This window comes from Trichoderma breve, chromosome 2 (genome assembly GCF_028502605.1).
Source record: "Trichoderma breve strain T069 chromosome 2, whole genome shotgun sequence".
Taxonomy (NCBI): Eukaryota; Fungi; Ascomycota; class Sordariomycetes; order Hypocreales; family Hypocreaceae; genus Trichoderma; species Trichoderma breve.
Window position 1 is genome coordinate 7,075,036 of NC_079233.1, and position 23,743 is coordinate 7,098,778.

Here is a 23,743-nt window from a genome sequence, read left to right on the forward strand (position 1 = left end):
TTAAAAAAACCGCCGCCGCTGTATTAGTGTCCGGTTCTCCGCAGTAAACGTATATCCTTTGGACTGTATCTAGGCTGATGGAAACAGGGGTGCATGTGGTTTAGAGATATATGTATAGTTTCTTTCGACTTTTGTAGAGAGTGTGGCGGAAGTCCACTCCATCATCGGGAGTCCGCATCATAACATGCGTATAGTAATACGACACGGTGGGTACAGCATCCGTCATAAAGGATTCTTCCACATGTTATGAGTCACATTAAAGTAGACGACAATAGTTCCTTATCTCAGCGGTCCTTTTGGAAATTGAACATTATACCAATGGGTGAAATTTTTTTAGTTTAGTTTGGATGTTGGATAGAAAACGAGGAAAGCGAGAAACGGTCACCATACAGCAATAGACAATCCGCACACACCCGCCACACTAAACTCGCCTGGAATGGCGAGCGTATTCTCCTCGTATGTGCGCACACTCATTCTGCTGCGCCAGGGCACCTATACATTGGTCAAGGGGGGTAGATAAGATAATACGGCTTAGACTCGCTCGCTCTTCTTTTTTCGTAGCATAGGCACTGCCGATGCTTCCACGCCAGAATCGTTAAGGAGCTCGCTGTAACCCCGCCGTTTATAGAATTCGGGTACGGCTCCGTCTAAAAAGAGAGGGACGTCGATTTCATCAGCTATTTTGTCCGCTTCTGAAAGAATTGCAGTTGCGCATCCTCGCTTTTGCCAAGTATTTCGAGTGACCAAGGCTTCAACAACTGTATTTACCGGGGAAAAATAATCAGCCGGAGTCCGTTTCAAATTTAAATGACAATGCGATGGACATGGCGAAGGCGTTTTGTTTGGAGAGAGAGACTTACACACTCGAGGCTGGTTGCCCATTAGCTTGTTGTGGCGCTTCGTCCATGCGCCGAAGAGTTTATCTAGAACCTCTTGTTTCATACCTCGCTGGAGAGGGATACCCCAGTCGTTCCATACGCTGGTAAAAACATCCCCTGCGGCGATATTGTATACAGTTCCCGTTGCAATTGGATAGCCTGCAGTCAGCTATTAGCTACTTTAATACGTAATACGTTTGCTCGCGTGTTGGCTAACCTTCAGCGTCCCGAACGACTAGCAGCTTGACGCGACTATTATCCGCCTTGAGGAGAGCCTCGAATACATCAGTTGCATACTTTGCCCCGTGGGCATTATGCGGGTAGATGTTGTAATCTCCTTCTGGATTCAGCCCCTCATTGACAAGCTCAATCAGCTCTGGTACATCTGCTACAGTAGCAGGTTCTACTCGAATTTGAGCATCAATCGCCATGTTGACTTGACTTGCTGAGGGAAGAGCCTGCGAGTTTAGAGCGGGGCAAAAAGAGTCGAAAAACCTCTGTCGGTCTCATCGCTCATGCTCGCTCGCTGGTATAGACCATCCTTTAAATACCTACTGGAATGAGGACCCCTCGAAGGATTGCATCGTTCTAGACCTATGACCTTTTGTTATCACTCGTAGCCCATCGCCTCTTAACGCGGTGTTATAGCGGGCTTTGGGGTGGCACTACGGACCAAGTGCGAAGACCTGTGTAAGCGTGCAGCCAATCAGGACGGCGGCTACAAATATCTGCCCGTGCTATTCGTGCGGGACTACCCTCTGGCGGTGCCATTTTACGGGTGCCAGCGTCAGCGCTAGCAGTATTACTCTCGCAACGAGTTTGACTCCGGCTTCTCGGGCTTCAAGTATATGTACCCATGACTGCGGTATCTCTGAGGCGGGCGCGTTCATAACATCAACGACCTAAATGGAGCCATTATAAGACTAACTGAGACGCTTACAGGCCTCGGTTGAAGGCGTATTGATATCATAGCGGCTATGGATTCTACGTATCTTCGGGTTGGTTGTCGAATAATCCTTCAACTTCACCAGCGGTAAATACTGAGTGGTAGTACGCACATTACCCAGCGGACGCAAGCACAATCCAGTCGCAAATCCATACCTCCACGCTGTACAAACTTGTATGCTGTCATCTGTCAAGAAAACTCACTAAATTTGCATGTGGATAGAGCATTGAATCAGGCTATCACGAGATAACATGCTTCTACGAAACATGATACCAAGAGGATGGTAATTCTGCACCTGGAAATTGCAGAGGAATGACACCACTGGCATAGAACATTTCGAATTTTGTTCAAATTGCACGTACATGGCAGTAGCTCATCATGGAAACTACTAGAGAGTAATTATTCGCGTCGACCTAAGACGGCTTGCCACGCCCGGCGCTGATGAATGCTGTCCCACCACCGTTTGACATTTGGGCGGCTATCTATCAGATCGGTTTCGCCAGCTGCAGAGAGTAACTCGCCCCAAGATAAGTGAAATAAGTCAGCCAGTGTGAATTCCTGTTGAACCATGTTAGTAAGATGTATCCTTAAAGCCTCCGTTATATGAGACGAAACGTCTTACGTCTCCAGCGAGATATTTTGACGTCGCAAGTAGGCGGGATTCATATACGTCCAAAATCGCTTCAAGGTCAGCTCGGTGGCGTGCAACTTTTGCTTCGTCGACATATTCTCCTCGAACTCTACGCATATCAGTAAAGCTACTTGCATATGTAGTAATGGGGCTGTGGATTAACACACTTCTTGAAAAGCTTCTCGCTGACCAAGTCTTTGGCGGCTGGGTCAAAGGTAGTAACCTCTACGCTGAGAAGTTGCTCGTAGATGGCGAAGGCTCTGGCGTCAGTCGGATCAACAGTAAGCTTCGACGCTTTTTCTGAATACTTTGTGCATAGATATTTGCTTATGGCCCTCGATTCTATCGTCGGATCCTTGTCAGCGCGAACTCTGTCCACAAATATCAGCCTGAGGTTCAAATGTACCATAGAGAACTAAGTCATCGTCCATGACGATAATTGGAATCTTGCCAAAGGGCTGTCTCGCTAAGTGCTCCGGAGTCTGTTGAGATTTCTATTAGATTTTCCAAAGATGATCTGTGAAGCTGGGTGAGTGGCAATACATTGTTCATCCCACTTAAAACATCGACGAATTTGATCTTGTAGGGCACCTCCAACTCCTCGAGCACAGCTATTACTCGCCGTGTACAGACGGATGCAGGCATGCCATGAATAACAACAGACATCTTAGAGCTTTTCGAGGGTATAAACTTTGGCGGCTCTTTTTTTCACCATGAGTAGAGGAAGAACATTCTTTCATGTCATCTTATGCTCGCTTCGGCTACGCAATTATAAGCAACTTTGTCATGATCGGAGTTCCGATAGCAGCAATGACAAATGTTTATCACATTAGGTGCCATCCATCCTTCATGATGGAGACAACGGGAGCTTATGAAAGATGAAGATGACAAACTATCCGCTGATGCAACTGACTAAAACACCGCAATAGTCTCTTCTATCGGTACTAGCCCATTACAGCTTGTTTGAAAAGAGCACATCTGACTCAGGCGTTGATAAAATCGGAACTCCGCAGCGCTTATACTGCAAAATGAAAAAGCAATTGGACTCCTAGAACCGTGGAAGTACCGGAGTGCCACTACCGCCGGGGTAAATCGGCGTTATGTATCTCCCACGAGGCGTAATGTTGATAGCTAAGCATATCCTAGTGACAGATCGGATCTCCGCCAACCGATGAGACGTCCCCGCCGACCCGACCATCATAGTATGAGAATTCATCTGGGGAGGTGTAGAGTGTGATGTACATATACATTAACATGCGTAGCTCATACATCTCGAGGACACACACTCAAGTCAGCATTGCGAACGCCAGATATTCCCCTCTTACCAAATTTACCATGTCAGAAACATACGAACAATACAAGGCCGATCTCGATGGTACCCTCGGAGACCCGGAGGAGCCATTTCCTAATCTCAAAAAGGTTAAAGTTGAAGCTGAACCTTTACCTCTGGAGCGAGTTTACGTTCGAGTGAGACTGCGGGCTGCCACCGTCAACTGGAGGGATTTACTCGTCGTCGAGAATTCCCCCTTGTACATTCCTGCTCATCAAGGATTGGTTCCTCTGGGTGATGGCGCTGGCGAAATTGTTGAGATCTCGTCAAAGGGCAGCTTATGGTCGGTGGGTGACAGAGTAATTACCGTTCCTAACTGTGGCTGGAAGCAAGGCTATGATGTTGCCGACTTTGATCCAGTCCCTGGTTACGGCTCATCAAATGTAGATGGGACGCTCTCGAAATTCATGATTGTTCGAGACGATGGCATTGTAAAAGCACCATCGAATCTCTCATGGGAAGAGGCTGCTTGCCTTCCAGTTGCTGGAGGATCGGCGTGGAATGCCTTGTTTCACGGCCCAACACCTGTGAAGCCCGGCGACTTCGTGCTCACTGAAGGCATTGGTGGCCTAAGTACATTCGCCATCCAGGTATGTCTTGCTTCTTTCATATCGCGTTGCATATTGTATCCATTGTAATCTTGGACACAGATCTTCTTCGGATGATAAGCTGGAAGAGGCCAAAAAGCTCGGGGCCACATACACAATCAATTACACCATAGTTGTATGGAAGTAGGATCTGGCACTGTCGCACCTCCCTTTGGCGACGCAACGACTATATGGTACTTGGCAGATAGTAGGAAATATGGATCTGCAAATTCTGGCTATAAAGAAACAGTTGAGTGTCATAATCCAGTAGTCAAAGGAAGGGAGATCTACCAGCCAGAAGCCGATTTCAATGTCTTTCTCTGGTGCGTTGGCCACAGACGTAACGAGGAAGATAATTTTCCCTGACATGGTTCAAACTGTTGGGATGCGAAAAACCGATCGTCCGAAATAAATCGTGTGTGATTTTTACGTCTAAAGGTCAGAGTTTACTACTTGATAAACCACTGTACGCGGTCAACCTTTATATTAGAAAATTGATGCAGTGTGTGAGACGATATACATCCGTGCCTCCCGAGCATTGTTGTCCTTTCGTCATTTAATGAGGTCTAGAAACATCCATGTGTTGTACCTTCGATGCAAGTGCTAGTCCGGTTTAGTATGGGAATAATACACAATTGTCATGAATCGTACCTACGGATTAGTGAAGTACAGTTTTCGAGGGGATATACTGCAACACATCTGTGAGCAGCTTCAATGTTATTGCATACGTAACCTCACTTGGGCGCGGGAACTGCACTAGCAGGTCAAGAAGCTATTAGTAGCGTCAATGGCCATATGGCTCGTTGCATTGCTAAACTCGGACTTGGGATGGAGACTATTGTTGGTTTGGAGCCATGGTGTGCGTAAGAGTCTCCAAGAGACTGGCGAGCCCTGGCGTCCGGAAATTGGTTGCTATGAGTAGGCCACGGATATGGATGTCTATGCCCTCTGGCAGCAGCAGAAAGAACGTACTCTTTTGCAAGTGAAACATCTAACGCGTATGGTGGAAGCTGGTATCGATGCCATCCTTGGGCCGACGACAGCTTATATCGCACCGAAGAACGGCGAACCTAAGACAATGAGCTATAAATGGTTTCATCATCTTGGACTTTTTAAGAGCCTCATTTCCATCAGGTCTATAAGCGGACAGGGAGCTGGACAAGAGACTAGTAGGCCATATACCACTAAGCACCATAGAAACCTTAGCCCAGAAGCATTATGACCTTAATGATACGCATGCATTGTCCATCAGCCTACAGCTGACAGCAAAGACACTGCAAGAGGACAACTTATTGGCAATGGTCGAAAGGATCGAGAGAATTTGCATAATAGAATTAAATGAATAACCAAGTAGCCATAGTGGTCCCATTTCAGAATGGACAATGCTTTGCGACGTCTACGTGTCGACAGTCTTTCGGATCTCGGTAGAATGTGCCTCCCAGTTCCTTGATCATGTCACATTGCTCTTCCACGGTATCAGAGTTGTAGATGATGCCGACTAACTCTTTGCTATGTCCCAGACATTTGCGAGAAGCGCCCAGACACCTAGCGATCCAAGTGTGCGGCGATGACCGAGACTATTCGCAGGCCATGGGCCTGGTCTTTAGTACGAGTAGCTCTACTGACCTCGTGCAACTATAAACAAAATTAGCGGCAAAGCACCTAAGCTTCTAATTAATAGAAACTGGTTGTAGGTATTGGACACAACAGGCAACATCAACGCTATTGATCAGACGCAGCGTCGTGCTTATGCTACTCTCTAGTGCTTACTTCATACATGCAGCATCCGGTCTGGACCAATTTTATATTCGGCAGATTGTATGGAGTACTCCAGGGCCACATACCTCAAGCAACCCCGTCGCGCGTCCACAATTCACCACTGATTCTGACGTTGCTTCTGCTTTTATTGTGTAAAGCATTGCGCATGATTAGCTTTATCTAAAGGATGCCGCGTGGCGAATACAAGGTACTCCGTATAGCTTGTCCGCATTATTTTAAGATATGACTTTATCTATCTTTTTGACGGTAAATGCACGACTCTCTATGTGTTTTCTCTACTAGGATACACTCCAGACTCTACCCCTGCTTCTCGCTGGGATCTATTCGATATATTTGGCACCCCGCGCACCCCAGGGATCTCCGAATGTGTTCTGCGCTGACTAGTTGACCGCTTCTATAGCGCTTCGTTGTCAAAGCAGACGGATGTCTATCCGACGTAACAACAAGAATTGATATGGATTTTGCTAATTGAGTCAGGATCTGAGATAGGCTTGCACAGTTACGACAGTACAACTACGCGTTTCCGCAGTCATTAGACACTGCGCCACCACCACTCTAGGAAGCTTTACCGAATTATTGTCAATATATCCCGACTTTCATAACTCTTTTGGTGTAATATAAAACATTTACTGACTATTATGAAATGTCGATAATTGTATTGTTCTTGCCAATTGCTAAACCTTCCTTGCATGCACTCTGGTATGTTGAGTCACAGGGAGTCATTGATACTAATTGAAGATAGATTTAATTCTTTCACCCGTTAAAGAAGATGAAAGATGAATCATTCAGTTTTACCGCTATATCCGCTTATGGGATTTTTGTAACGTCTCACCAATAATACATTCGTTGGTGATTTAACCCCGAATACTGACTGACCGCAAATGCTCAAACTCATTAGAAGGTGGAGTTGCATGGATCAAAGTGTTTCAATATTCGGGGACTGTCATTCTTAGGCACAATTAACAAACAACAGCCTCATGTTGTCGGTGAGATAACTACGTTAAGATGATGAATTTACCCTGGTGATGCATCCCGGTGATAGCCCCTGGTTGTAGAAAGATAGAATTAGTCCCAATGGCCGGGGTGGAGGCAACATTGCTTCAATATATAAAGCTAATTAAATCCTTTTACATTTCTGTCAACTAATTTAGACTCCAAACAACTGCAGGTTGACAATTATTCCACATTACAGTACCAACTATTGTTTGACATCCATACTCATCTTTCAAAATGAAATTCTCTATCACCTTTATCACCCTCATCTCTACAGTTCTCGGCCAACTGGGCAATATTCCGTCTTGTGCAGTCAATTGCATCGAACAGTCGGTAGTCAAAGTTACTGGTTGTGGTTCAACAGACGTCGACTGTGCCTGCCCACACTTTGATGATATTGAAAATGACGCCATTCCTTGTGTCATCAGTTCCCAAGGCTGTGGCCCTGATGCAAACCATGGTAGGTATCGTCTCCTTTTGTAAGATACAAGTACTGATATATATATAACAGACCAAATCGTTGCTGCTGCTCAGGCCCTTTGTGCGGGCCATGAATGAACAATGTTGAATTGTCGCTTAGGACAAGGAAATTAGCGAGCTACCTTCAAATCTTCTAAGATGATCATGGCCGACGGAAATTCACTTTGTGTACAAAAAGACTGCTCGAGAATATGGACACACAACATAATCACAACATCTTGTCTCTCTATTCTCTATACCTCTATAAATAAATTTCCCTCTTTTGTACCAGTCAGACAGGCCCAGCTTTGTTACTAATCCCAATTGCCAATTGATCACGATGTTAGCCAAATTCCCTGGTGCAACTGTCTTCTCAGTGGCTGTGAGCTTCCGGAAGATAGAGGTTTTCCACATCACCAGACACGGTATCTCAGTGAGAATGATTCTGCCAATCAATAAATGCAAATCCAGTTTCACGAATTACCTCTTTTAAGACACGGGCCTATTGGCATGTAATAGCCATTTTCGGATTACTACTATAGACAGCGATGGGACTGAATGTAATCCTGAGATATTAGGGACCGACACCTAACAACTATCTTGTAATAATCTTAAAAGATACATATAAGATTGGGTAAGCCATAGGCTAATGACTAGTAGTAAATCGACCACACCGCATTGTATCTATGCCTGTGCAAAATACCGTAGTGATCCTGCAATTGTGGCAACGCCAAGACCCAACAACGTAACTTTTTTAACAGAGTTTAACAGTACCATAATCTCACCCTGCCTTTGGCTCTCGCTGCGCGATTTGCTATCATTTAAGCGTGGGAACGGAATGTCTGGGACGTCTTTGCCCAAGAACGCGCACAAAGGTTCCCATCCATCCCCCATGGTGTACTCCAATCGCTTCGCTTCTGGTATTACTGCCCTAATCTGTCCATAATATTCGTCATAGACTTCGCGGGCATGCTCTCGGATTTCAGATACACTTGTAGCCTTGAAAAATCCGTAATTCACCTTGAGCATGGCCTCGGCGGCTCGCGATCCGATCACACTCCCGATAAGGAAGACGAAAATCTGCTGCCCTGGGGAGAACAACTTGTCCAATACCCCTGCTTGGTAACTGTTCCACCAACTATCAAAATCTCGCTGAACAATGACAACTTTCGCGTCAGGGTAAGCCTGGATCAGCTGATCGGCGAACGGGCAGGCTAAATCGGTAACTATGTCGTACTCGTTCCCCCAGAGATTATCCCAATCACTTCGCGTGAATCGTGACCTAGGACGCGCATTAGGCACAGTTGGCCATGTCGCTTCTGCAGCCTGTTCGATTTTGTCCCACGGATTTCCTAAAATATCCTCTACCCCGTGGTGAGTCTTGTAGCCCAGGGTTCTATATGCTTCTGCGAGCGACCGCGTTGCCATGCGGAAGAGGGCGACATGAATGACGAGGAGTCCTTTTCCGGCATGATTATTGTTGAACTCTTCCTTGTCACACATAATGAGGTCAAAAAGCAGTTTTCCGTAATATTTGTGGTTGCAGAGAGCAGTGTGAGCGCAGTGTAAGGCGAGTTATGTTGCATGCACAGAGGAAGACAACAGTAAATGCTTGCAATTGAGAATTCAGTGATGCAAAAGTGAAAGTAAATCTGACAATAACCCCAGCATCACAACCCAACGTTTTTTATTGCAACACGCGTTACGAAGCGTGGATGGCCAATCAAATCATAGAAACCAAACTACAAAAGCTCTTTATGACATGGAATAAAGAAAATCGCGCACTGACTGCTAATAATAACTAATAGAAGGTAACGGTGCTTTATAAGTTTCGTAACTAGACCTATACAAGCTTGGTCACTTTATCTTGGATAACATGAAAACAACTTTGTAGCAGTATTTCAATACTGCAGGTTAGGTCTAAGTAATAGTGCTCACTTGGAACGCCAAGGTGGGCATTGGTAATGCAACAGGACATGGGGGTTCTTGTCAGACCGGCAATACAATGTATCTTCAGTAGCAGCGGGGTAGCAACTCCTCTTGCTCCTGTCCCTTGAATCAATTGGTTATTTTTGGAGAAACGTCTCAATTCACCTATCTATTGTATATGAAGTAATTTCACCATCAGTCTTAGTTGGATTTTGCCCAATTATCTTAATAGACTAACTTTCTTCATAACACGGTAGTAAGTAGTTGCAGTGGAACTAGTCGCGGAGCAAGGAAAGCGCGTGCTGAGAAATCAGCCTCAAGGCGGAATATGACTAATTGTATAATCCCTATGCGGAGTACGGAGTAACAAAACTTTATATTCTGAGAAAGACATCCGTCAACTGATCGACTTCCTGGCATCTCATTTGTTACCTTTGCCAGTCATGAGTAGTGAGCAATCGATTAAACAGCATCGTCCGCGAGGCCGACCACGAAAAGAGGTGGCCCATTCGGCACACGATGTAAGTGAACTAAGAGCAGCGAGTAACCCCAGGGATACTAATTCCATTCCTCCAGGCGCGAAGGGCTCGGGGACGGAGAGCCCAAAAGGCACTTCGGGAGCGAAGACAGCAGCATGTTAAAGCGCTCGAAGAAAGAGTTACTGGCCTTGCATGTATAATTGAAGAGATGAACGCTTCCTTCCTGTCATTTGTTGATAATACTTTTTTCGGTTCATCGGATGTTAACCCTGCGCTGCTCAAACATACCATGGAGAGATTCTTAGGGCTGGCTCAAAGAGCGAATCGCCTCGTAGAAGATAAAGATCAAGTTCACATGGACCGTCAACAAGGGGTCGATATTAGCTACAATACTCTTCAACTATCTCGCGTGGCGTCTAGTCCTATGTCTCTCCTCCCAGAATCGAGTGGAACGATGGATGCTTTAACGTTATTACAGCAGGTATCTAATACAAGTACATCTATGATGTTACCGGATCTAGGACATCAGCTCTCTTTAGATCCTGCCACTTCAATCACTTCGATCACTATCGAGCCTGAGCTACCCGATATACGTCACAACCACCTTTGGGGTATTCCCAAGGACATCTCAACAGACGTGACAAGCGCTATACCATACATCCTCGCCGGCCGTGATAGCTTCTCTTCGTTCCTCTATTTTGAGACGATCGCTATGGTGGGGAAGGCCCTTCGGGGAGAGATTCCCCAAGACATCTTGAATAGCGTTCTTCGGTACAAGAGACGCTATGCCACTTTCTCTCAGGTCTTGGATGTTGTTACCGAGGTCATGAACATGTTGCTTCACGGAAAAAGCCGGAGTCCCAAGGTAAAAAGTAGAGTTCTGGAGGAACCAGAGACAAGTTTACCAGATCGGAGACACGTGAAAAGTGCGATAGCAAAGGAAATCGCATCGACGGGTACCCCAGAGGTCGAATTCATGAGCACATGGGAGGTGGAGCGATATCTACAGAATGAATGGGGATTGCTAATCAATTCCCATTCTGTTCGAATATCGTCGCATTCATCGATCCGAACGCGGCCACATACAGCCTCGCTTTCTACATACCCGAATCATTTGCATCGGTTCGCGCCACACATTGTCCCAGGCTTTACAAATCTGAATGAAAAGATATTAGAGGCGAGATTATTGATTGAGAAATTGAAAATAGGTGCCATATCTCTTGGCGAAGGACCAAGATGGCATCATTCTTTCATTGATCATGCCGTAGGATCATTCCTAACGGAGATGAGCATGAGTATCTAGATTTCTATAATTAGTTAATAACGAACAAGATCTGTCATTGGGAATCTTGTGTAGAGAGATATGTGAGAGTATAAGACTCGGGAACAAATGATACCTTGTTGTAACACCAACGTCCTTATGTTGAGTCGCAACCTTTCACACCGCTCGTTCACCAAGCCGTCTGACTACAAGGCATACTAATATACGAGGGAGGCGTTTTTTATATTCAGTTAGTCAGGAGATATATTGCTGTTCCAGTCTTGATACCCTTTAACATCATTGCTTAGAATAGCATCGTGTGTGGATGCGGAGGAGCGACAGAGGAAATTACTAGTTACAGAGTGGAATAACACTACGAACCGGATTATTAACTATTGCAATAATCACCACAAAAGTTGAGTCAAATGAATTATGACACGAAAACACCCCATTTATTCAATTAATCGGTCGTACATTAATCGGCGATGAAAAGGCTCCGAAATGGATGCTGTAAGGAACCTATGAATAACCATCTCTATGAGATCGGGCCGTGTTAATAACCTAATATCCTAGCGTGAGCCCTCTTCCCAAAACCGGATTTACGGAGTCTGTTCAACTTGGCTCTTAGCAAGCGAGATGTGGGTCTATTTCTCGAACTGGCCATCTCTGTGCACTGTGGTAGTTGCCGCTATGAATACTAGGTTTAAGACGGGTATCTAATGGATTTATGGGTTATTATCACGTTTATAAATGAAAAATGCTAGTAGGGAAATTTGGTTGGAAATAAAAGAGTGTAAAGTAGAATCGACAGAACAAAGGGAGTTGCTGAATGACCCATTGAGCAATCGAGGAATAAATGCTCGACGAAGGATCTATAAGCCCTTCGCGCCAATTGCATAGCTGAATTGATTCAATCTGATTCACTCTATCCAATTAACATTAACATGGGTGGAGATCTTGTCCTCATGACTGGAGCCACGGGCTTCTTGGGCTACCTTACCATCATCGACTTGCTTAAGCACGGATATCGCATTCGTGCTGCGGTCCGTTCTATGACTAAAGCGGAAGGAATTCTCTCTGCACCAACCCTAAAGAGCCTCTCTCCAACTTCAGAACAGCTCTCATTTGTATCCGTGCCAGACATGAGTGCTCCTGGCGCTTTTGACGACGCTATTCAGGGGGTCAAATACGTCATTCACCTCGCTGCGCCGATTCCCAGCTGGGGAGAAGGTGAACAAAACTCCTCTATCCTGGAAAAGCAATTCATTTCCGCATGCGAAAGAGGTGCTATTGAGATCCTCGAGGCGGCGGCAACAAAATCTCATGGAACTGTGAAGCGAGTCGTAATGACTAGCACCACTGGCGCCATCCTACCACTTCCAGTTGTCTCAGGCCTGGAACGCGACTTAGAACGAGTTTGGGCTCCCAACGACCGAAACGCACCTCCGCCACCACCCTATAGCTCAGAGGTTGAGGCTTATCTTGCTGCGAAGAAGACCGCGCTCCTTGCTTCAGAAGCTTTTGTCCGAGATCAAAAACCGCTTTTTGACCTTATTACTGTCGTCCCACCATGGATATGGGCTCGTGACGAGCTGTCGAAGGACAAGGAAACCATTCTCCACAGTGGAAGTAATGGGGTTCTTCTGAGCCTATTGACAGGGAAACGATTCGAATTCGAGATGGTTGGGAATGCCGCGTATGGAGAAGACGTTGCCCGTGCCCACGTCGTCGCATTGGACCCTCATGTCCCTGGTAACCGGACGTACGTAATTAGTCGCGAGATAGTTTGGAACGATGCGATTACCATCGCAAAGAAGCTTTATCCAGAGGCCTTCAACGATGGAAGACTAAAAGCGGGAAATTGTCCAAGTTTCGTTATTAAATGGGATATAAGCGAAGTAAGTTCAAGTCTAAGCTTGCCATCCAAATATATATTAACTCACTTGCCTGCCTACAGACGGAGAACGAGCTTCGAATTAAACCTCAGCCGCTTGAAACGATGATAGAGAGTGTTGTTGGCCAGTACCTGGAGCTACTGGACAAAGAGGTGGCCTGAGAACAGTGGTGATGCGCCATTATAATCCGTGTACCTGACTCCATTTATAAAGTTCATCTACTTCATCCCCTATCTAGAAATAGTTCAAGTATGGTAAAACATCAGAATGCTAAGAAAACTGTATTCATATGTCGATGGAAAAAATCCGCTGATTCTTCACTCTATACACGGCGCGTTTGAGTCTCCGAAAATGGTATACACCATTAAGCGGCATATTTTTGCAGGCCAAAAGGATTAAAAGCACGCTGAATTATCCTTCGTACTGTTTACTAATGACCGAGCAGGGCATCAGAAGTAGAACAACCCCCATAAACATCACGAGATCTCCTAACCAATAGATGACTTGATCCTCTGAGGTACTTTCTTCGCAAAAAGCCTCCAAAGCCTGTGTGGCAAAGGAAACCAGATATCTCCTAATGACATCAGCTGTCCGAACTCCTTATAAGCCTTCGCGTCCAAATTTTTATCTTCAATTTTACAATTTTATCGCTCGTTATTATATTTTGAAAACAAAGTCTTCCTACTACATACAAGACTTTCATTTATGAATGTATCATTTTATAATACTCCCACCAAGTCCAGATTCAGCGTCTACATTGTTAATGTAAAGATTTAACCTTAATGAAGTAGGTGGCCTTAAAGCACAGCACATAGTTCTAATACGAATGTGTTCCTCTAATAACTATCAGTGTAAATGTGTCATCCGCTCTTATGGTCCAAGTTAAAGACACAGTTATGTATTTGGAAGGACCATAACCCGAACCAGGAGCAGAATTCGGGATATCTCTAATCTTAGCTTAGCTTGTCGCTAAAATTACGTCGGGATTGGATTGGTTTAGTTTTAAAGTTATTTTTGTACACCTAAATTACTCTTTGATAGCTACTTATGTTGAGTTTATCATACGGTTGTTGTCGTCATAATTGTCGAAATCTGACATCAGGAACACACCAAAGAACAATAGAGCTTCAAAATCGCATATTAAAAGCCTTTTTCTCTTCTCACTTTGGTGATTTCTCGTTTTCCATTTTGTCTTTCCCCATTGATCTTTTCCCCTCCAGAACACAAGCTGAAGTCAAGACGAAATGGAACCGCTTATTTTTGTTGTTCGCCACGCTGAAGCGGAACATAATGTAATCATGGATTTCTCGCAACGAGACCCACCATTGACCTTGAAAGGCTTTGACCAGGCATCACACTTGGCGAAAACATTTCCGGAACCTCGCTCAATCTCCGTCGTCCTGACTTCGCCCCTCAAACGGGCTCTACAAACTACCCTCAAGGGATTCTCACAGGTTCTCGCTTTGAATGGCGTTGGTGAAGATGGCCAAAACGGAGCCGCTAGATTACTAGTAGATCGAGACTTACAGGAAACAAGCGATCTACCATGCGACACGGGCTCTGATCGCGATATTTTGGAGAAATTATTTCCAAACGTTGATGTTACCACGTTGGATAAGGATTGGTTTGTTAAAACCGGCATGTATGCGGCGGATGAGGAGGCTGTTATTCTTAGGGCCAAGACCTTTCGTAAGAAGCTATGGAATATTGCCAAGTCTGTACAGTCGGATCAATCTGGTTCGTCGAGTCAAAGGGCTATTGTAGTAGTCACGCATAGCGCGTTCATGCAATATCTATCGCAGGATATGAATCTCAATCTTCCACAGGCAGGGTGGAATTCATTTCGCATTCAAGAAAGGCCTGATGGCGAGATTGTCCTATTATCTACTTAAGAATGCATTTTACAGTCCGTCCTTTCATATAGTATTTCTGTTTTTAAACGCTCGGATGGAAATGACAACGTATCAATACTATGTCAAATATAACAATTGTGTGTGTTGATGTAATATAACAAACGGGAGGGCTAGAATCGGATGCATCAGGACGTGAGGATGGCCGCGACTTTGCGCGAGACAGTGACGATGCGGCGTCGCTCAACGTTGCAGACGATGATGAAATGGACAGCCGCAGCTTCGGGTCCTACGAGTCGGGGGGCGCCGATGCGGACGGAGAGTCTGATCGGTGAGTATTATCGTCATCTTTTTTTTTTCTGAAATTCACCACGCATTTTGTATCATCGCCATCATCTTTCGTCTTGTCGTTGCTCAAGTGGCAATAAAAGCCAAAGGAAATGGGGTGTCAATTTAGGCCATTGTATTTTCTAGTCTCAGAACCCATTATAATACGTATCGCAAATAGCCTAATTGTAGACTACTCAGTTCGCTGTAGAAAACCCACGCTCATTATATCATCAAAACTTTCCGACCTTACTATTTTGTGAATGCTTTATTCTCTGAGGTATCCGTCTAAATGGTTCCCATGTTAAGTGCTCTACGCGCTATTGGGAACACCTGTTGTTTTGGTTAGAAATAAGTTTGAGTCGGCAGTCTTGTCTCGTGTTTCAAAATATCTCCTCTGGAATAGACGCGCCTGCCTCGAATCTTGTCTAGCAGTGAGCAAAACTTGTATCGTAGCCAGATGGACTTGTGGAAGCAGCCCGGCATCCCCGTTATCGTGCCTTGATAGCATAAGGAAATGCTTGTCTTACCAAATAGCTTGTGGACTGGTCATTATGCACGTAACACCCGCACTGTTTGATCATTGACATTGCAACTGTATTTTGATTGAGCAATGTCCCGCACTTGGTCCGTGGGGGATGCGGCTGACGGTCAGTGGCCGGAACCACTAACAGAGTCTTCCGCCGCCCCTGCATCTGAAGAGTTACGTACGAGTATGCTATTAATCTGCAGTGGGTGTGGGCGAATTATTGTAATTTCTCAATAGGGCCCTCCCCATCTAAAAGCTATGTACCATTATGTGTCTCATATACGAGCCCTGCTGTTGGCTGCAATCTCCTTGATGTGAAATCTTTGCTGTTGGCTCTAGTCATCTCGATGCAAAAGTTCTGCTGTTGGTACAATGCGCCATATTAGGACCACTACGCCCTCTGCAGTGATGTCCCTAATTTCGCCTATCAAACCACAACCGGCGGCTCACTTGGATACCCATACACACTCTCAGACACAAAGATAGCGCAGCAGGATGATCCTATGCATGGCATCGGTCATCTTACACTTTGCTCCTTCAGCTTCCTTTTGCGATCTGTCCCCTTATGAACCCATACAGTTCTGTGATTTATTTTCCTTGATTTCAAATATCGGACTGGATGCCTAAATATCATCACAAACCGTATGGCTCACTGTAGAGAGTAGACACGGTATGTACTCTTGCTGAAGAAAGCGATTTTAGCTCTGCTGAAGTTTGGAGACCATGCTGTTAAATTTAGAAACAATTAGGTCATATGCACTCTATCTTGCTATTGAACTCTAGACCTAATGTTTAAATGTTACCAGCCTCACATACTGCTCCAGCACCCGGACCAAATCCAAATGAGGAAAGAGGAAGTGTCGAGAGAACTAATTACAGCAACAGTTTGGAGCCACACCAATGATGAAGCGAATGTGGCGACCATCATGTTTGCTCCCGTTTTGGTTATGACTTGCGTTCTTTTTGCCAATTGGAGATAAACACACTTAAAAATGCACACTGATAACGGAGTGGGAAGTTAGAGCAAATGCGGAGAGGAACGGCTCGGAAGATGCGGAGACTACTCTGTATGTTGGTTCAATATGGGTTGATAGTGGTTAGGAACTGTGCTGGCGTTATACAAGGATCTTTTGGCAATGGAATGTTTGTCATAAATCCTTCTACTCGTAATCCTGCGGACGTGCAGAGATAAAGGCAAGCTGCTAAAAGCACTCCCCTCCCTGCCACAACCCCGCCCTAAACTGCGGGGACGGGCCGGTGGGACAGATCGAGATTATGGCGCTGGTCTGCCAACCCTCGGTTTCGGCAAATACTTGGCCGTCAAGTAAGCTTTTAATCTTGCAACTTACCATTGCATCTGCTTAGCCCTCTCCAGTAGCTTGTTAGTCTACGTCTTGGCGATTTCCCGATACGTAGGTTGATCTAAAGTTCGGGCCTGTGACAGCATCCTTCGGTATGTTGGCCGACTGTCGCTCGCTACCACCTTGCCACAACGTCTTCCAAGTTGCATAACGACACGCCTTCGCTCAGTTGCTCCAGGAGGTGACATTCAAGGGTCTGCCCACCTTTATGTCGATAATTAATACTACCACCATCTTTAACCGAGGCTTTCCATATCGTACTATACTTCTGATTACTTTTATCTCGCAGTATCAAGAGTAAAGCTGGATAGAGGTGTGTGCATGAACAGCCCCCGATATCTCATTACGCAATATCATAACATCTCACATCACTTGTGATGCCTTCTTGCCCCTCGTTTCGAAGACGGGCCGTATTCTGCTTCACCGGCCAACATGCGTAGCTTGGTTTTATGCTAAGCGTCTCAACGACCAATTGAGACCCATGATTGATTGATCTTGCTTACGCGTGATGACTCTTCGCTACACACACCATCTTCTAAGGCACTTGGCTGTTGTATCATCTTAGTCTGATCTCGCGCAACATTACCTGGAAGCAATCTTCAATCCATGTCAATTACACAACCACAGTAATGGTTGAGAGAATTGCAATTCAGCCTCAGCCAACAGACAATTTGCAGACAAAAGTCCCCCCAGGATTTTTGTGTATGCATCCAATTGTACGTCTAAACACGACCGGCTACTTCTTTCACGATCAGTTGGCTACGTATAGCATAACGTATTATAAATTGTGCCATGGGGTTTCCTGTAAGGCATATGCATGCTACACTCGCAGTCAGGTAAGATTGCTGATTGTATGGTGTGTATCATCTCGCAGATGACGGTCCACGAACCATAGCGCTACCATTACGACCAGTGTCTTTGTATATGATATTCCGCACAAAATGGAACTTTTACCTAACCATATCAGGATGTATTAGGGTTTTCACAGTGTGTCTTCTGGCTATAGTTATTGATCCCCCCCAAAAAGTCTGGAAAAAAGATGTCCATTAGATTTAAGGTTGTTGAATTGACAGTCTTTATACCTGCTATATGGTCATTGGGTTTCGTCCTCAACAGTGCCACCCTGACTATCCTGATACGACCCCATAATTGGTTTCTATTGTATTTAAACAAACTTCTTCAATATGCGTCAGGTCATCATTGCATTTGCGCTGGCTCTTGGTGGACTCGCTGTATCAATTGAGGTTGAAGGGACATCAATTAATACCTGCCAACCCCATGATTCAGTTTCCTTTTTCGAAGTACTATCCGGAAGTGGATATGAAGGGGAGACATTCGTCAGTCTAGAACTCAGAGGGTATGAACCAAGCGGCGAGTGGAAAGGCTCCAAGTATTGTCACTCTGGATTCTGCATATACTGGACACGCCGCCATGATATTGCGTTGGTCACAAAAGAATCTAGAGGCCACAGTATTATGGATCAAGTGTCGCAATTGTCAGAATCGCCTTTATTCTCACTGATGGACAAGCAGCAAGAAGACGACATGTTCTATGAGAGTGAGATACCTGGGAAGGGTATCGGGCTCATTGCCAAGAGGCTGATACGAAAAGGTGAAACTGTCATGAAGCGCCGGCCGTCATTGCTAGTACAAGTAGAAACACAAGCTAGGATGGACGTACACGTACGAGATATACTTTATGACCAAGCAATGGACGGAATGAGAGACCCAGACCGCAGTCGTGTCATGGGTATGATGGGCAGCGACCTAGGAGACAAGATTGACAAGAACTGTTTTCGTTTACGGATAAATGCCGATGAAAATAGCGATAGTGGTGATCATTACATTGGCTGTTATCCCGATATCGCCAGGTTAAACCACGATTGCAGACCGAGGTACGTGACAGACGAACATTAGGCTCTGACAGACTTTCTAATTACCTTTCCATAGCCTCGTATACGCGATCAATAATTTTACGCACAGTATCTCCGCAGTACGAGATATTGACGCTGGCGAAGAGCTGAGCATTAGCTACATCCGTCTGCTCTCTCCTCGAGCTCAGCGTTTAGCGCAGCTGAAACATTGGGGCTTTAGCTGTTCTTGTGCGCATTGTACTATGAGTAGTAAAGATGCCGCCACGTCTGATGCTCACCTACGTGCTATAGTAGGTCTTGAACGGGACCTTGATAACTTCAAGGAAACGTTGGTTATGCCCGAGACAGGTGCTAAGCTGGTCGAGCTGTATCGGCGAGAGAGACTGCATTTGTATTTGAGTAGGGCTTATGCACAGGCAGCTATAAATTACGCTACATTTGGCAGGGAAGATGAGGCAAAAAAGTATGCTAGATTGGCCTTGGAGCGCCTAGGGATCGAGCCTGTAAGCAACGCTGAAGATGTTGTTTTGATGACGCTGCTGTCAGAGAATCCGCGGTTGCACGGAGCATGGGAAGCTCGTCTGAATGCGATTAAATGAACTATAGGATGCGAGGGAATAAATAAATAAATTGGAGATTCCTGGAGAAAGAAAAGCATCTTTGCATTACAATACAGTTGAAGATCATATATTGGTAGAGGTACGGATATATGAAGGACTCAAGTAAGCTTATGGTCTCTATATTCTTCTCGCCGACGGCTCTATTCGCAACGTCAACAGTAAGTTGTACTCAGCCCTACCCTGGGTACTACGTGAGAGCGGTAACAACATTCAACTTGGCACCGCCTCAAAATGATTGCAACCCATTGAGCAAAGTAGCGTGGTAGGCGACCGGACCATGTGCTTGATTGACCATGTCCGGCTCCAAATGAACGCTTTTACACTTTCTAAAGTCAACCGCCACGGAGACACGTATGATGTTGTTATCAATGCCTATGTCTACATACCCGCAATCAATGGTAATCTTCTGGCAATATTCTGATGAGAACACCGTAATACTTGGAGAGAGCGCCCCAAAGAACTATGGCCCTCCTTGGCTGACCGGCAGCAGATGGTTTCCGCCACGAAGCACGATTCCAACAGAGGGCATGTAGTAGCATAACCAGTGTATTTCGCCACATTTGCGTCGGTATCAACAATGACTAGAATACACCCAGTCCATGGTGTGTGGTAGCCTGAAAGCTATGGAGACAGTTTGGGTTGCCAAAACTTAGTCAAGATTGGCTTCCTTCCATGCCTCATCTCCAGCACCACGTCTTCCCAAGTTTGCCTCCTTCCAAGCCTCATCTCCGGCACTACGGCGTCCGAGATTAGCCTCTTTCCAAGCTTCATCTCCAGCTCCACGCTTTCCAAGGTTAGCTTCTTTCCAAGCTTCGTCCCCGGCTCCTCGCTTTCCAAGGTTAGCTTCCTTCCAAGCTTCATCTCCAGCACTACGGCGTCCGAGATTAGCCTCTTTCCAAGCTTCATCTCCAGCTCCACGCTTTCCAAGATTGGCCTCTTTCCAAGCCTCATCTCCGGCGGCACGACGATCCAAGTTCGCCTCCTTCCATGCCTCATCGCCAGCAGCACGGACTGATGTAAATGTCAGCACCAGCTCAATCCATGTAATAATATTTGTCTATTAGTCTGGACTAATATGCTCACTTTTGTTGGGTATCGCAAGGGCTCCAATGGCCAAAGCGGCGATGATGAGAGCAATGCTGGAAGTCTTCATTTTGACGAATTAGCGTTGTTGTGCAGTTGGAATTCTGTATCTTCAGGAAGCCAAAGTTGTTTGAGCTGTGGTTAAAGTAGTGAAGGAGAGAAAATCATCTGGAAGGCCAGGCCTTTTTGTATCTCTACGCCTCAAAGGATATTAGTGTTCATGAGCATGGTACTTGTTAAGCGATGGTTCCTCCTCTTCCATCGACTTTGGTCATATTTGCTAAAGTGACGCAAGAATGATTTGAACCTATAAGCGACCTATCTTGCAGTAATCTTCCTCGCCGTGTTGTTGTCGAGTCAAAGATGCAATGCATCCTGCAAATCTTGCCACTCCCTACATGGTTAGCACATACACTCCCACTCAACACGCCCACGATCCTTCATACACCCCTACAACTGCATTTCAAGTGTTCAGTATGCATGGAATATCTTGTCCAACGACTATGCAAGACGTTCCTTGCAACCAAGACCAATAGTTGATGTGTCGTTGAGATTTTCACACCCCTCCCTTGTACGTATCTCTCGTTCTGAATAGGGTCAATACTAGCCGTGAAACTGTTGGGCTCACTGATTCCCATCTTTATTCACCTTCTATATTAGACTATTGCCGATTGGTTACACTTGCATCTACTTGTACTCGGACGAACGCCGTAGAATGCATTGGTAATCATTATGATGCTAGCATCCAACCGTCTAGACTCTACCGAGACCGTCAGACAGTAGGCATGATATAGAAGATGCAGCAAATGACCAATGGAGAACTCTACAAGAAAAAGATTTGTAGCAGAGGCTACCAAAGATGGAGTAAAAATAGGACAGAGCAAAAGCCAATACGCCTGCATTTATCACGAGCCTTATTGCCTAAGACAAGATACGTATATTCTAAAATTGCCATAAACAATAATACTACGTCCCAGATACCACGATATGGACTACCATCTACACATCTGGTCCTTGATCGCCTCCATACAAACCACCACCATGCAAGCCAACGGCGCCAGTATGAGCTCCCTCATCGTTTGCATAGGGGTTTCCTGAGAATAAACAAAAAGTTAGAACGTTTATGTGCTGTAGCGGCTACTATGGAGATGACTAGCGTACCAAAAGTTGGATGAACAAGAAGCCCAGGTTGCAAAGGATCAAATGCGCGACTGGCCATGAAATCCACAATTGGTTCCCAGGCAACACATTGATGTTTCCCCCAGTCTTTAGACACAGGGCCAGGAACACTATTACATACGGCGTCAATATTTGTGAGTTGAAAAGAAATGGTAACACAGGTCATAATGGGTTGTACGTACCTAGCCGCCCAGCGAATGGGAATGAGTGTCGTGTCGGCATTACACTGCACGTATTGCCGAAGCCAATCCAGACAGTGTTCTAATAATTAGCCTGGATAATGACTTGTGAGACTATTGATATTCACCTGTATGCTGTTTCAAAGCGAACGCATCTTCATCAGATAATCCTGCGTGGTAATGGTCCTTGTACATATATCGATGTAGTCTCTGAACGCAGTGAAGGGCATGTTGAACAGCAACTGTCATGTAGTATCCACTATCATCGCTCAGTTTAATAAGGCTCTTTTGACCTTTGAACTCTCCAAGCTCATATTCTTGGACGCGGAAATTTTGATCTGTAAGGATTGGTGAGTGACTTGATGATACTTAAATAAGGCTGTTCACACTCACAGTCCAAGATATTATTCCATGCTTCTTCGAGCTCTGGGCGAGGCGGCCCAGAGAAATCTAGGTTGGACTTATTTCTGTTCAGGGTACCATCGGAACTATAGACAGATCGCACATTGAAATATCGTGTTTCGAAGTGTATCGAGTCCCGGAAGATGGCTGGTCGACCACATGTTAGCAACCTCATTGAGAATAAAGGGGAAATATCACTGAACAGTTGTTATATTTTGCACTCCATTGAGATATATGCAACGAATTTGTGTTGACATATATGGCAAGTCCGAACAGCAGGAGGTTGGCCATCGTGAAGATTGCATGGAACCAAACTGAGTTGGGCCACTTGTGCCACGTTTGCCACACCACGGAATGCTGTTGTTCCCATCGTAGCCTGGTGGGAATACTTAGGTTCCCATCGTCCTCGTCGTTTGCTTCAGTTGAAGAGGAACGTCTGTGAGCTCTTTCTTCATTATCTAGCGGTGAGTAAGTACTGTTTCGCTTTTGCGATGGCATATTGAAGCTGGAGTCAATGATGTGTTCGGGCAAATACGCAGTATGACGAGCAACATTAATCGAAACTGCAAGTTGAGAGTAAAAAGAACAAGAAAGTTTGACTTGCATTACTTCGAAATTGAAAGCCGAGTCGGTTTCCCCAAGACCGTACGAGAATTCGAATCAAGATTAGTGCTGCATTGCATCTTCATGACAACAACCTGAATGAAAATAACATCAAGTCCGCAACCATTCCTAGATGTAATTTAGACGAACCAGGATCATCAACATACACGCCACCACCACCTATTTTGAGCATCATGACCAACTGCATATGTTTATATTGCCCAATATGCAATGCAACTCCAGTCGGCAAGACTGCATGAGTGGCGATGCGGTATTCGCTTATTTCCAAACTGTGACCAAATCGTGAGATACAGCCAAAAGGACGCGGAGAACTTCTTGTTGTTTATTGAGGCGGAATTGTTGCTCCGTCTCTGGCCAATGTTGAAGGATGAAAGCTGATATTGAGTGTAAGACCTTAGCACGAATTAGAACAACTCGCTCGTCCAGGTGACTGCTATGACTGTGCCTGCCCATCCTACCTTTACATTAGTCCTCTCATACAGAATTCTTTGGCGCTCAATTCATCACTCATTTTCTTAGACCTAGAGGCTTTTGTAACCGTTTGCCTTT

General features: G+C 45.3%; 10 protein-coding genes across 10 annotated transcripts; 5 read left to right on the plus strand and 5 right to left on the minus strand.

The window, feature by feature from the left end:
- Positions 1-531: 531 nt before the first annotated feature.
- Positions 532-1,309, minus strand: T069G_04402 (uncharacterized protein; the record flags this gene model as incomplete). The annotated part of the gene is made up of 3 exons (XM_056171612.1): positions 532-647; positions 861-1,037; positions 1,096-1,309. 3 exons carry the CDS (start codon positions 1,307-1,309, stop codon positions 532-534), a joined length of 507 nt encoding a protein of 168 aa, XP_056032504.1.
- Positions 1,310-2,223: 914 nt separating this feature from the next.
- T069G_04403 (uncharacterized protein) lies at positions 2,224-3,121 on the minus strand (the record flags this gene model as incomplete). The annotated part of the gene is made up of 5 exons (XM_056171613.1): positions 2,224-2,382; positions 2,447-2,564; positions 2,623-2,797; positions 2,862-2,937; positions 2,999-3,121. 5 exons carry the CDS (start codon positions 3,119-3,121, stop codon positions 2,224-2,226), a joined length of 651 nt encoding a protein of 216 aa, XP_056032505.1.
- Positions 3,122-3,790: 669 nt separating this feature from the next.
- On the plus strand, positions 3,791-4,520 carry T069G_04404 (uncharacterized protein; the record flags this gene model as incomplete). Its single annotated transcript, XM_056171614.1, has 2 exons — positions 3,791-4,375; positions 4,455-4,520. The coding sequence occupies 2 exons, from the start codon at positions 3,791-3,793 to the stop codon at positions 4,518-4,520; spliced, it is 651 nt and encodes a 216-aa protein (XP_056032506.1).
- A 2,861-nt stretch (positions 4,521-7,381) lies between these two features.
- T069G_04405 (CFEM domain-containing protein) lies at positions 7,382-7,702 on the plus strand (the record flags this gene model as incomplete). Its single annotated transcript, XM_056171615.1, has 2 exons — positions 7,382-7,604; positions 7,656-7,702. The coding sequence occupies 2 exons, from the start codon at positions 7,382-7,384 to the stop codon at positions 7,700-7,702; spliced, it is 270 nt and encodes an 89-aa protein (XP_056032507.1).
- Positions 7,703-8,287: 585 nt separating this feature from the next.
- T069G_04406 (uncharacterized protein) lies at positions 8,288-9,106 on the minus strand (the record flags this gene model as incomplete). The annotated part of the gene is made up of 2 exons (XM_056171616.1): positions 8,288-8,691; positions 8,743-9,106. The coding sequence occupies 2 exons, from the start codon at positions 9,104-9,106 to the stop codon at positions 8,288-8,290; spliced, it is 768 nt and encodes a 255-aa protein (XP_056032508.1).
- A 3,110-nt stretch (positions 9,107-12,216) lies between these two features.
- T069G_04407 (NAD dependent epimerase/dehydratase family domain-containing protein) lies at positions 12,217-13,328 on the plus strand (the record flags this gene model as incomplete). The annotated part of the gene is made up of 2 exons (XM_056171617.1): positions 12,217-13,170; positions 13,230-13,328. 2 exons carry the CDS (start codon positions 12,217-12,219, stop codon positions 13,326-13,328), a joined length of 1,053 nt encoding a protein of 350 aa, XP_056032509.1.
- A 1,137-nt stretch (positions 13,329-14,465) lies between these two features.
- Positions 14,466-15,352, plus strand: T069G_04408 (histidine phosphatase superfamily (branch 1) domain-containing protein; the record flags this gene model as incomplete). The annotated part of the gene is made up of 2 exons (XM_056171618.1): positions 14,466-14,904; positions 15,210-15,352. The coding sequence occupies 2 exons, from the start codon at positions 14,466-14,468 to the stop codon at positions 15,350-15,352; spliced, it is 582 nt and encodes a 193-aa protein (XP_056032510.1).
- Positions 15,353-18,418: 3,066 nt separating this feature from the next.
- Positions 18,419-19,706, plus strand: T069G_04409 (SET domain-containing protein; the record flags this gene model as incomplete). Its single annotated transcript, XM_056171619.1, has 2 exons — positions 18,419-19,128; positions 19,184-19,706. 2 exons carry the CDS (start codon positions 18,419-18,421, stop codon positions 19,704-19,706), a joined length of 1,233 nt encoding a protein of 410 aa, XP_056032511.1.
- A 670-nt stretch (positions 19,707-20,376) lies between these two features.
- On the minus strand, positions 20,377-20,880 carry T069G_04410 (uncharacterized protein; the record flags this gene model as incomplete). The annotated part of the gene is made up of 2 exons (XM_056171620.1): positions 20,377-20,738; positions 20,811-20,880. The coding sequence occupies 2 exons, from the start codon at positions 20,878-20,880 to the stop codon at positions 20,377-20,379; spliced, it is 432 nt and encodes a 143-aa protein (XP_056032512.1).
- A 929-nt stretch (positions 20,881-21,809) lies between these two features.
- Positions 21,810-22,745, minus strand: T069G_04411 (uncharacterized protein; the record flags this gene model as incomplete). The annotated part of the gene is made up of 5 exons (XM_056171621.1): positions 21,810-21,904; positions 21,972-22,099; positions 22,172-22,250; positions 22,297-22,506; positions 22,562-22,745. The coding sequence occupies 5 exons, from the start codon at positions 22,743-22,745 to the stop codon at positions 21,810-21,812; spliced, it is 696 nt and encodes a 231-aa protein (XP_056032513.1).
- Positions 22,746-23,743: the final 998 nt, after the last annotated feature.